This window comes from Numenius arquata, chromosome 8 (genome assembly GCF_964106895.1).
Source record: "Numenius arquata chromosome 8, bNumArq3.hap1.1, whole genome shotgun sequence".
NCBI lineage: Eukaryota > Metazoa > Chordata > Aves > Charadriiformes > Scolopacidae > Numenius > Numenius arquata.
The window spans coordinates 28,808,971-28,822,640 of record NC_133583.1 but is presented as its reverse complement, the minus strand read 5'-3'; the positions used below and the strand labels follow the sequence as shown (position 1 = coordinate 28,822,640).

Genomic DNA, 13,670 nt, shown 5'->3' with positions numbered 1-13,670 from the left:
ATCTGTAGAGCTCCTAGAAACACTTGGATGACTGGAATTCAAGATATTTGGTTCATGCTCTTACTTTGAGGTACAAGAAGTAAGCACAAGAAATTTCTCCAATTCAGGCAAGTAAATATCTATACATCCATAGCTTATATGAGATTAAGTTCTTGGGAAACAAATAGATTGTGGGAACCTTCCTAAAATGAAGAAACTAATTTGCAGTGATACAAAATATAGTTTAAAAGGAACATAAACATTTTAATTATTTTTTTCTTTATTTAATAGTTAAAAGATCTGTCATCCTGAGCTCTGCTTTGAAAAGAAACTGAGAAGCCTCTTCTGTGTCGATTCAAATAGAAATTTGACAGTTGTCTTGAATGAAAATTAAAGCAAAAATGTCCGTCATAGATCCTTATCAACACATTGTGGTAAGTAGCTTTGAATCTTCTATGTGTACTGCCTTGTATAATATATAGTCTTGTATAATGTATCCTATCAGAAGTTACTCTAAGTAAGCACAGAGCGTTAGAGTTACCATTAATTCCTTAAAGAAATGATAAGTGTAGTTAGAGCAAATTTCTTCAGAAATTTATTTGAATGAAATTTGAAAGATTCAAGTTAGCTTTTCAAAAATCACATTATGGCTTTGAGTGTAGTTGCTCAAGTGTAAGTCAAAACAGAATACGGGCTCCAAACAACCTCATGGGTATGGTGTAGTAGGGTATCCTTTTGAGGGACTTGCCTGTTCAAAGTGTTTCATGAAAGTGCCTGTAGTTAACTACTTCATACAAGTTTTTCCACATGTTGCTTGTCAAACTGATCTGTAGTCTGCAAAAGTAACATCACACGTCTTTTTCCCTTACAATACTTGTTTTTTTCTTTTGTGCTATTCCAGTTACCAAATAAGTCTTTTCCCTTTTCATCAGTATGTATAGAGGGATAAGTTGGCAGTTCTGGGTATTTAGATCTTAAACTAGTGCGTATCAGTGGTGTTGATTCAAAGAGAATCATCAAAACATAGCCTGCAAGCTCTAGGTAAAGGTCAGTGAAATGATCTGTGCCACCAAACAAGACACTGCTGCCAAAAGCTCCTGCTCTCTTCTTGCTGCTTTATTCCAATGTTCCTGCTGCGTCCCTTGTACCAGCTCTCAAACGTATCTTATTGGAGTGAGCCAATTGGCAGAGAAACAATTCAAAGCAAAAGATAACTTGTGTCCCGTCAGAGCTGGGCCAAGGGAAGAGCACAACCATGTGAGCACAACCTCTGTCAGTAGATAAGTAGTGGCAAGGGAAGGAGGAGAAGGGAAGTAGGAGCAGAACTGCCTTTTGTACGGCAAGCCAGTGGGGTAGGTCAGCAGCTTGTTGAATGCTGACTTTTGGCTGTAATATTCACTCACGTATCTTTGCTTGAGTGACTTTCCAAAGTAAACACTGAAATTGCAATTCCTACTCATACTGAAATCTTGAAACAAGCTGGGTGTGTTCATATCAAGTGCTTTTCCTAACAGTCCCAGAGTCTCATGGCAGGAAAAGCGATACGTACTCAAAGATAGTTACCATACACTTCTTATAATGTTGAACTTTCACGTTGCTAAAAATATAGTGTATGCTTCCTTGAAATGATCTCTTATCAATTATGTGGTTTCTACCCCACGCAGTCACATCCTTTACATGAGTTTGCAGCCAGCAGATGTCAAACTAGTGTTTTACTCATTCCGTGGTTCTGTGAACGCTGCTGTAAAGGCAAGTTTCAGGTTGATGTTTGTATTCAACAGTGTTAAACCAATACACTAACTTCCTTCTTTCTGCATCAGTGCCCTCTCCTGGATGGAATGCTTGATCTAGTCTGTGTGCCTTTATGGAAGGCGTCTCTGAGGCACTCGGTTATATTTCATTGAACCATTCATATAAAAGATCTTTTTTGATACCAATATATACCATAATGAGCAAAACGTAGCCTTAGAATTATATGTAGTTACAGTCCTCTGGCAATGCTGAACTATTGCTGCAGGAATGTTGCTAATGCAGGAAGGAACATGGTTAATGCAAGAGCTGATCCTATAATGGCTTGAAAAGTGAATGTAAATCTTTGAGGTTTCTTAATTGGAAAATTGAAATTGCATGGGAAGTTTTACTGACATCTAGAACAGTCAAGGGCAGCAGGGTCATATCAATGCGAAAATCTTGAATTTTAATGACATTTGGCATTAAAAGACTCAAAACAATTCTGCATTTTCCAAAAGTCCTTCTGTTAACTATTGTGTGTTTTCCAATCTCTTTTTCTTTTTTTTTTTTTTTTTTTATGAGAGACTTGGAGGAATAAAATAAGGCATTCCCAAAGTTATTGCATGTACAGACAGAACTGACTGTACCAAAAATGCTTTTAGATTCAGAGAATAAAGAATTAAAATGCATAATACCTCTTCAGTTACATTGGTAAGGGAGATAAATATTATAACAATGGGGAAAATCACTTCAGGATAAAATTTGTGTGCGTGTGAATGCACAAATGTTTGTCTTAATTGTAATACTCTGTGAAAGAAGAGCATGGACCTTATAAAAATACGTTACTTAAGAAAACAAGCAAACGTTTTCATTTGTCCAGCCCAATAGTCAGCTCAAGTGTCCTTAATGTTAAGGAAATGAAAGTAATAAATACTTATTACAAAATCTACCTATACCAGAGCTTCCTGACTGCTGGGTCATGTGCAAGTGCGTCTCCTGATTGAGTTACGTTCTCTGACTCAGCATTCCGGAATATGAAAAATACTTTATTCAACACATGCAAATCCCTTCCTTTCTCAGTAAGTGTGGCAAGTTTGTAGGTAAAACCCAATGGCGTTACAGGAGATCTTAGCATGTTGTTCTATTTCTCAGTCCTATAGTGGGAAGGTAATGGTGTTTACGTACATACAAATGCAGTGATACATAAAATAGAGGAAATCAGATAATGAGGGAAACTTTACTGGAAGGGGGAAAAAAAAAAAAAAACCAGTCAAAGGTGGGAGAAGATCGAAGGAGGCAGGAGAAGGAGTTAGAAGAGATGGAGAGCTGTAGCATGGAACAGGAGATGCTGAACCATGGCTGTGCAGTATACTTGGGAAACCTTGTGGATTGAACCAGTAGAGAGTGGATATTGTCCACAGGAGCTTCCATGATTCAGAAAACCCATGTTCAGAGAGGGCATATAGAAATTTTTTGTTCTTTCTTCTCTAAATTTATGGAGCAAGAGGAAGTGAAATGAAACACATACGTAAAGCTAGGTCACTTTGGATGACAGGATTTAGGGCTTTGAGTTAATTAAGAGCATCTGAAATTTTTAACCTGGCTTAGATTTTTAAAGGCATGCAGGTGTTGCTCCACTCAGTGTTGCAACATTTAAGTGATTTATATACCTTCGTCTATTTTTCAGAAGTAATTGAGGAGTTGGCAATGTACAGATTTTTATCAAGACCTAAGATGAACATAAGTGACTTTAGAAAATGCAGCTTAGTCATCTAAACCAGCAAGGGCTGGATTTATAAAAGTATTCAGAGACAATACATTTCTTGTGGTATTTTCAGGGGCCATCTGTCTTTATAACTCAGTCTTTCCAAAAACTAACAAAAAAGTGCTTCTGAAAGTTTGCTAGCTGTTAATAGGGACACTTAGGCCTCTTAATACCCTTAGAAATTACAGCAATTTTCCACTTAGGATCCCATTTCTGATTGCACTTATGTTTCATGAAAAGCGTTTATTTTGGATTATGAAAAGATCTAGGCTTCTGAGCTTCCTGTGTATCCCTGTGTACTTTTTTTTTTGTTCTAAGACGGAGATTGCAACTACTAAAATAAACAGTTTCTTCCAAGCATGTGATTATAGCCAAATATTAATAACTCTATAATTATAAGCTTCAGTGTGTTATTTCGGGTAAGGTGTTGGGAAAGAAGATAATGTTTTTCTGTTTTGCCAGACCTCTGTATGCTTGCATTCATTTCAGAGGATACCAATTGGAATGATGGGGCTTGCTGCTTAAGTCAATAATAGTAAAAGTTATTGACTTGTAATAGGAAGTAGTGACAATCTTTGTACTGCTGTAATGAGAATACACTAGTAAGTGGTGGTTTGGCCTTGGTTTGATGGTAGGCATTTTATTTAGGCGTATAAGTTCCATGTGTAGGACTAGGAGATACAAGAAAACTACTTTACAGAAGTGCTTTTTGTCAGTGAGCATCTTGTAGTATCCCCATTTTACAGCCAGGACTCTGGTGCACCAGAATTGTGTATGAGTTCCACGTAGCAGCTGAGAACTAGATCCAGCACACCTATGTCCCATACTTGTAAGTTAATTATAACTCCGTCCTCCTCTTTGTTGCTAAATGTTCAGTGATCTCTGATTTGTGGTCTCTAGCAAGGACAGGCTCTTTCTTAACAGTGAAGAATAAGAAGGGTGGTGTGTTTGTAGTTTGGGCTGTTTCTCTTAATTATAAGGTTTTGTATGACAAAGGAGCTACATCAATCTCGATGAGCAAACTCTGAGGCCAGTGCCACATTGTGAAACCGACACTTCAGCAATCTGACATGCATGCAAAGGTGGCACATGCTGATAAAACAGCTTTGAACAATTTCAAGAAGCAAACTGAAAGCAAGGAACCACGAGAGCTGTTTTCTGGAGACTGTAAAAATTCTTGAAGCAGGGTAAATGGCAGAGCTGGGGTAACCTTATTTAGCTGTGTTCACAGTAGTACTGGATGTTTCCAGATACCCATTAAAACCCCCGTTTACCCTGCTGTGATGTAAAACTCTGGACTTTTTTTTTGCCATGTGGCAGAAGCAGAAGTTTGTTCAGAAGTCCCATCCTCCTTCCCATCTATCCATCTGCCCTTGCAAGCTGTGATGTTAAAGGTGATGAATGTCACAAAATCACTGGTATGTCTTCACGTGAGCACAAGGCAGGCTGTTCAATTTGAATTCCCATATCCAAAGCATTCCTGTTGAGTTTGGTACTTCTGAGGTCAGTTAACAGTCCCAGTTGGGAGAATGTTAGAGTCTGGATTCCATTTTTACTGTGGTTGGTGAACCACTTACTGTGTAATGACAATTTCAGTATACCATTTGTAAGGTAATAGTTTGCATTGCCACAGTTTTCCCCTGCCTGCTTACTTGTTCTTTGAACCAGACAATTCCTACAGCTTACAGGGGAGAAATTACAGAGTTGAAATTTACTGCTGGTCAGGCTATCATGAAATGAGCCTTCAGCAGTCATCACAACGTGTGGGTGACTACATCTTAATAAAGATGCAGCAATTCAGTGTCTGGGTCAGCCAGTGTCTGCAGTGAAGTCATAACCTCAGTATCACAGTGGGCATTTTCTTCTAGATATTTTGCCAGGGTGATGTGGCTATGCCTTTGCAGATCTCTAGATTACAGACTTGTGGAGGAGTTTGTGTTGGTATCATTTGCATTGGTTTTTTTTTTAATACGTCCTGACTCAACTGTTACTTAAGCAGTCTCAAGCCACTTTTGCTCTCTTTAGAAAACTGGCTTTTTTCTTTTTCGAGAAAATGATACATAATCTATAAAAACCCAGTTGTGTGGGGTTTTTTTTTGTTTGTTTATTTGTATTAGAGATCCAATTTGGTTCTGGTTTCTGGGTGTAAGTGTGTTGTAGATGTGAAATAATGAGGCTTGGCTGAAATAACCAGTTCTGAATAGTAACGAGAACCACCTGAAGGCCCTTTTGAAGTCTAACAGTTGAAGCAGCAGTAGCTTAAATGGAGGCATGTGCCTTTGTTGAAAATTAAGCCACATATTGTTTGCTTACTTGTTTGTTCCTTTAGAAAAAAAAAAAAGGGAAGTATCCAGATGGAAAACACTGCAAGAAAGCACCAGGCACAGCCTGAATAAGTGCCCCATGTGCCATATGATGGGTATTGTTGATTCTGGTACTTCTCCCTTTTCCTTTTGATTGGAATATGTCGTAAGACCTTTAAAATAACACATTAAAATAAAACCAAATATTAATGTATTTCACAAAGTTAATGGATGTTTAGGCAAAGATGGAAAATATTACTGTTTTAGTTTTAGAAATGGAAGCCTGAGGTAGTGGTTTATCACTATCTATAATAGGTGACGACTTGAGGTCCCATAGGAGGTATGCTTTTGTTACAGTGGCTTGAGCTGTACAAGCCAAGCAACTTGGACCCAATGCTCTTTGCAGAGTCAGAGCTCAGGTCTGAGGTGGTCCCCTCCCAGTGCCCGAGTTTCTGTTCCAGCAGTGAGCTGGCTCCCTCCAGGTTGTACCAGCGGGTGAGTCAATGTCTAGGCACCATATGCAGTCAGACAGCTGGGGTGTCTTAAGACTGGCTTTAAGATAGCAGTGTAGATGGAAGCACTGAGCGGCCGCAGCGTGAGACCTGATCCTGGCCCTAATACATAGAACTTGCCCACAAGCTCTGTACTGTGTCCCTGTAACCGCCAATGTTGCCTGCCTTGCGATATGCAATGGTGATTCCCATAACAGGATTCAATAGGTTGATCAAACTTATGGCTGTGTGGATAAAGTGAAAATAGATGTGAGTTATTGACCTCTTTTCATTAAGATTTTTACTTTTGTTTCTTAATCTCAAATCTTTTCGTACTTCCCTATTTTGTTCAGGATAGGCTTGCTCTTAGAAAAGCAGCTCCTGCTGTGTGCTTGGGCTTTGCAGGAAACAGGAAGCTCCAGAAACCGCATGAAATTTGTTTGTGAATGTTTTAACAGCTTGCTTTTCACCTTCCCTCTATTGTTTTAAGGTTACTTGCACTTTGAATATCGATGCATACTAAAAGGTATATTCCATACACTGCTAACTATATCCCTTGCATGTGTAGCATGCATATATCTGTTCCAGAACTTATACTTTGAAATAATTGCACCCGTTCTTTTTACAGGGGGAAAGTAATTACAAGGACAAGCACACTGTTAAGTAGTCCCCCCCCACCCCCCCTTTTTTTGTTTCCTAACCATACCAAGTTGTCCCTGACTGACTAAATGCCTTAAAGCAGGTTCTGTAGAGAGGAGGAGTGTTATTTATTGAGATTAGTAGGTGTGGCTGCAGGAAAATCAAGCAGCCCTAGTATAAGGTCAGACCTTTCAGTAAAGCTGCAGGGTGCAGTTCAGCTTTAAGATGCTCTATCCAGTATGAGTTTCACTTACGTTTTGATTGGGTGATTTCTCTGTCTCAGTTTTTGGACAAAACGAAACCCACTTTGATAGGTGGTTTTTGGTTCTGGAGCTTAATCACCTCTAACTCTCTGACTTCCAGGTGGAACACCAGTATTCACACATATTCACTGTGACAGTAAGGAAAGCCACAAATGTCACAAAAGGAGCGATTGGTGACATGCGTGAGTATTTCTCTTTCTGTTTTGCCTCTTTCTTTTAGGAGACTGTCGCCATAGGCAGGGGGAGATGACACATCAAGCTTGTCATGCATTAAATGATTGCTAGTGGGTTGGTGGTTTTTGGTCTTGCTTGTTAAAGCAATGTACCCATTTAATTACTCACTCACTCTAGCTCAGAAAGCAGATTTGCCGCTCCTTTCCATTGATCTACAAAAGCTGAGTGAGTTGTAAACAGTTTGCCTACAAGCAAGCGACACCTACACTTAGTTTTTTTGGCTCAGTCGGAAGTGCTGTTCTGAGTATAGTGAAACTGGCAATTGCTGTATCTTCAAAAGGCTGTGGTTTGGTGGTGGGAACACTTTAAAAAGAAAGAACCACAGAGCTCTGCTGAGTCAATGCAGAGCAAGAAGGAAAAAAAATAAATAATCCAAAACAGATAAGCAGATCTGATGGTGGATAGCTATATAAGACACCAGCATTTCTTCCCCTTTCTGTTAGGCTTCTGAGCCTCTGGACTTAGTAGCTGAGCAGGAAACTAGGAAGAATGACCAGTGAAAACTCTTGTCCACTTTTAAGGTGGGAGGAAGAGGGAGAGCATAATATATTGGCTGAATCTGCAAAAAGAATACTCCTCCTTCCTTGGTTATGACTGTTTTGCTCTCAGGTCTTCTCTCTCTTTCCATGATGCTTCATGCAGAGTGTTGCATAGCCCAAGACTTGCAGGCTGGGGCTGGGAGGATGAGTGTGGTTCCTCGCTCTTGCTCTCTCTCATCAGGCTTGTTTGACATACAGTTATTGCTCTCCCAGCACCTTCCTGGAAACTGCTTTCATGTCAAACTACAGCAGCTGCTCTGTCACACAGCTTTGCTTCAGTGGGTTAACAGTTTTGGGGTTTTTTTGTAGTGTCTACTGTTGATATTAAACTTGGTGGGCTAAGTGGGAGGGACAGTTGGAAAGGAAATGTTCAAGAGCCTCAAGTATGAGGGGAGAGAGAGGAGCCCTGGAAGAAGGATTTGGGGATCTATTTAGCATCTATTGCGGGGTGAAGGAAAGGAGCACACACAGAAGATGCAGTGGGTGTTATCCTGGTGGCCTCCAAGAGGGTCTTTATATAAGAAGACCTCAGGAAAAGTGCCGTAAAGAGTAGAACAAGAGGCCCACAGGTTTGCATGTGTAAGAAGATGGGTTAAATGGAAAGACACAGGTTCTCAGACACAGATCTTTGGCATGAGACAGTGTGGGGAACATGGGAAGAGAAGAAAGGGGGTTGAAATGGGGACCCCATGATATGATGTTAAAGGGAGTATGGAAAGGGTGAAGAAAGCTGGAAGACCATGGCATTATTTCTGCCCCACCTCCGCCTTCCCGCCTCAGGACAAGTATGGTCACGTAGTATAATTTCCAAATGTTATTCATCAATATAATTGGATTTTTTTTTTTCCAGACAAAACTCTTATCATTCCAAATCATCAAAACCAAAAAGTTACTCAGGAAGAATCTTTTATTTTGCTAAAACCTGACAGAACTACGCTCAAGGGCCGCTGAAACCTGCTTGGTTTCCTGTGAGGCGGCTACAAGTGCTCTGTAGCCTGAGGCATCTGCGGTCTGGGGCATCTCTGAGTGAGCTTCCAAGTTTCTGGGGCTTGTTCTTGGAGTCCTGGCAAATTCCCTGAAGTGAAAAAACCAATATTGTTGCTTCTCTTTTTATTTTGGGAAAATTAAAAATGTTTTTATTTCCCTTGGTGAGTTGGAGCCTGGAAGCTATTTGATCAAATCAGGAATCATATTAATTACTTAAGAAAGATGTGTGGAGCTGTGAGTGGTGGAGGATCAGTTGATTGTGCCAGCCTGTATATATATTTATTTATTTTTAATTTGATTTGCCAAAACTGTAACTTATTGAAGGAATTTCTGAACTTTTACATTGGGTTTCTCATCTTGGGGATATAGGGTTTGCTATCAGGGACGGTGGCTATGACACATAATATGAGATGCCTTGGTTGGGATGGGTACCTAAGTGTTGCTCTCCTGTGGTGGACACTACCAAGCTGTTGACTCTTCTGGTGGGTTTCTCCTAATTTATTCTGTTGGTTTTGCTCCAGTCTTTGTAGACAGTGACTGCTTTATGGGCAAGAGAGGTAATTTTACATTGTGGTAGTGATGGAGATCCTGGGGAACATGAGATATTTTGTATAATGGTTTGCTCTTTTTTCCGTATCAGTCTTTCCAGAACTCTCTGGAATAGCTATGAAAGATCTGAGTAAATCTAAGTTTATTTAATATGTGCAAGTCCTCAAAATTATGCTGTTTGTGTGATATATTTCATCTTAAGGATTTCACTGAATTTCACTGAATTTTTTAGAGTCGGAAGGGACCATAAAGATCATCTAGTCCAACTCCCCTGCCGGAGCAGGATTGCCCAGAGCGTGTCAGAGATTTGAAGTCTACCTCTGCTCAAGGAGTTTTAGATTAGAGGTCTTGTGTGTGTGATGCCCCAACTGTGGATGGACACGGAGGGCCTGACTTCTCTGGCATAGTTATGCACATTTCTGTCTCCTCAGTCCAGCCCTCCACTAGACTCTCTCCAGTACTTCCCTGTCCTCCTTGAAATGGGGAGCCCAGAACTGGACACAGTACTCCAGATGGGGCCTCACCAGGGCAGAGTAGAGGGGGAGTATGACCTCCCTTGACCTGCTGGCTATCATCTTTTTAATGCCACCTTGGCCACAAGGGCACATTGCTGGCTCATGGTCAACTTCTCAGCAATGTGGATGGAGAGAGGAGGTGATGTCTAGTGCAGTTTCAGTCACCGTTGCTCCATATGCCTTTACCTTGGGGCTGTGTTCACTTTCAGCCATGGCTCTTGGTGTTGAAGCTGGCTCCTTTAAAGCCAGTCACAGTAGTCTGGCGCAGTTTAGGCATACGTATGTGGTGTTTTAAACCTGAGCTAGCTGAAAGGGAAGGTTTTGGAGATTTGCGTGCTTGTGTTAGAGCAGGGACAGAATAGTTTGTGTTACAGCAGCTCATTCAGGACTAATCCAGCTGTTCTCTGTATCACAGATGACTGGTCTTGCATCCTGACTTAAATACAGTATACTTGACTCTTGAGGTATCATCAGATAATGCTCTTCCTGCAAGGCCATGAGGCAGAACCTGATTTTTGCAAGAGAACTTCAAGAGGAAAACAAGCCAAACTCCTCCCCTTTGCCAGCCTAACAACCTGGAAAAAGTAGGTCAGAGTTGGCCAATCTTCCAGGTCCTAGAGGCTGCATATGCAGGTCTTCACGTGGCCAGGAGCCATATCTTTAAAAATGAACAACACTAGTAAGAACTGCTCATGAAATGTCTACTGCATATCTCAGTGAAACATTGAGGCAACTGTAGACTATAGATTTCTGTTTCCTTGACACAGGCAATATTTTTGCCCTATTGTAGGGTTAGCCAGAAGCAGTGCTGGGAGGTGAAAGTTGTGTTGGAAACAGGCTTGTGTGTTCCACAGTGAAACTAATCCAGAAAATGCTGCTCTTTTCAGTTGCAAAAATACGTTTTAGATGAGAGCCAAATTCTGTCTCTGAACACTTAGCATGTAGTTATTGAGGCAGGAACTGTTTCTGCAAAATGTTAGTGAAAACTTGTTTTCATTTTAGAGTAAGGCTCTCTTGGTACTCCATTACACTGTAATGATAATGTCAAAGCAGTGATGCTGGCTTAGACCAAGGATCCATCTTGCCTGATATACTGGTTGAAGGACCTCCTTGTCTCCCTGCCCTTGCCATGCTGTGACCAGCTGCAGCCCCAGGAGAAGGGAGCTTGACGGTGACTGGGAACTCTTTCTGTTTCATGTGTTGTCTTGTCTCCAGGCAGAACTTTGGGGTGGAGCTCTCCAGGGAGTTGTGGACACTACTGTTTCTCAAGTTTGAGCCTCTCACTGCCTCCATTTAGGAGGGTTCTCCCTCCTTTTATTCCATTTTTCTCTGTAATAATTTGATTTTTTTTTTCCTGCTTTCTTTACTTTTCCCTCTCATCCCCCTTCTCAGGGAGGGCTTTGAAGTTGTGTTAGGGTTAGGGCTGATCCTAAGTTGTGTTAGGACTAATGCCTGATCCTAAGGGAGAAGCAGGAAGGACATCAGTCACGGTCAGATACAAAGGAAAAATATGAACTGGGTAAGTGTGTGATATTTTCCTCTGATCTTCTCCAAGCACTCAGCTGCCTTCAGTAAGGGACTCCCTGAGCTGAATGTATTTCAGATGTAATTAGTAGCCTTCACTGAGTTTCTCTTTTATAAACTTCACTGGTTTTCCTTCAATCCACACAAGTCTTCTCATCCACAGCTTCTTTGATAACAAGTTCTGCAAGTTGCTATGTACTGCATGAGGAAGACTTTTAATTTGTTTTGAAAATGGGTTTTTAAAGTGTTATTTGAAGCATCCTCTGGTTACTTGCATTTTGCAGGGTGCTAACTGTCCTGCGTATGGGTCTGTACCAAAGAAGAGTTCTTAAGCATAAATAAATTTGCTAATTTATATATTTGTGACTGAATGTATTCTGAAAGGGAAGAAAAAAATATCATTTAACCTTCATCATTACAGAAAGGAACACTTTTGTAAGGCCTATAACTAAAAACTATGCTCTGTCAAAGTGTCCAACCAACAACGTTATAGGACAGATGAAATACAGAGATTGTCTGCTTAATGCTAGGTTTTGCCATGCTTAGTTGGACAGATTAACTCACATGGAAAATCATCTTTCCCTTTTGTAGACCTGTTAACGTCAGTGTGCATCTGCTGTTCTAAGTGCTTTGTAATCCATTCATTCAGTAAGTGAAATGCCTGTAATAACCCGACCGAGCAGCGAGGTTGAGGCAGACTCAATTCACAGGTGTAACTTTGAGTTTCCTGTAATTGCTTGCAGTAGCAATGATGATGGTTTTACTAAGATGTGATGTTTACGTAGCCAACCTGAGCCTATACTTGGCTATGGTTCTGCCCGGTTAGGACAGCTCCAGGTTTTTAAAACATTTCTGACGCAATTGTCTGAATTAAAAAGTCAAGGGAAGAACCTCTTCTCACTCAAAGACCTGGAGGCAGCACTTCAGCCATATAGTAAATCAAGCTCTAGGGCTGCTGGTAGAGGATCAAAACCTCTAAAGCCTCATGATACCAAACACAGATCCAGTGTAAACTTGTTCTGCGGATTTGGAAAATGTTGCCAATTTAAGTTTGTGTTAGCAGACTTTATGCCAGACTAGACATAATCTATACTCCATCAGCTGACATAAATCTGGAATAAAAGTCAGATTGTGGGTTTTGAGTAATTTTCCAGGAATGTGATGATATGGCTAAACCTACTCTAGACCAAATTATCACTGCCCCGTTCTGGCATTACTGTGTAACCACAGTCATAGCTGAATTAGGCAGCCACACTGCCTGTTCCTTCTCTCCCGCTTGTGTCTTTGTTGAGAGTGGCAAGTTATGCAGGTTTAACACGGAAAAAGCTCTTAAGAACTAGGCATTTCAATTTATTAAAAAAAACCAAAACCCTAAACCCCTTAGATTCTGGCATATCACTAGAAAAGCAGATTTTTCTCTGAGCTATTGCAAGGTAATGTTTTAGTCACTTTTCACTGCTGCCTGCAAAGGCAACTGTACAGATAACCTAGAGAAGTAGTCCAAGGGCAGTCAAAAGAGACTTCAGGGCCTTGGGATGGCTGGTAAGGGAATCTGGAGAACAGGATATTTTTTTTCCCCTCTCCTCCCAGTTGCAGGAAGTGACATTGGAAGACAGGCTCAGTCTATTAATACATGGCTTTGGGGCTGGTGTTACTGACACAATTTTGGGGTTTTTGATAATGGGATGGCCCACATGGCACAAAGCTCGCTGCTGTCAGATGGGGTTCACCTTTTTGAAATGGGCAAGAGGGATTTTGCTCACGGACTCGCAGGGCTCATCGGCAGAGCTTTAAACTAGGCTGGAAGAGAGAGGGGATAATACCAGGTGGGATGACAAGCCAAGATTAGAGGGATGGGGTGCTGGTGAGGGCCTGCAGCCTGTTGCTCTGAAACATGCTAGCTATACTGCAGCACTCTTGGAAGTCTTATGGAGATGAGACAGGGGCTCCTGAGCTAATAGGAGCCAATGTGCAAACACCAGTGAAATACCTCAAAGGAATTAAGGGATATTCCTCTAAGAAGGTGACGTAGCTGACAGCCCAGCTGAAGTGCCTCTACACCAGTAAATGCAGCATGGGCAACAAACAGGAGGAGTTCAAAGCCACTGTGATGCTAGAAAGGTTTGACCTAGTTGCCATTACTGAAACCTG

At 41.0% G+C, this 13,670-nt stretch overlaps 1 protein-coding gene across 2 annotated transcripts in view; it reads left to right on the top strand.

Annotated features, from left to right (window-relative positions):
- Nucleotides 1-362: 362 nt before the first annotated feature.
- Nucleotides 363-13,670, top strand: part of PLA2G4A (phospholipase A2 group IVA) — a 72,924-nt gene continuing 59,616 nt past the window's right edge. Inside the window, exons 1-2 of one of the 2 annotated variants that reach the window (XM_074152241.1) lie at nt 363-413; nt 7,272-7,353. In XM_074152241.1, coding sequence (XP_074008342.1) covers nt 363-413; nt 7,272-7,353 — 133 coding nt within the window. The remainder of the gene's footprint in view (nt 414-7,271; nt 7,354-13,670) is intronic. The other variant, XM_074152242.1, reaches the window with a different exon arrangement.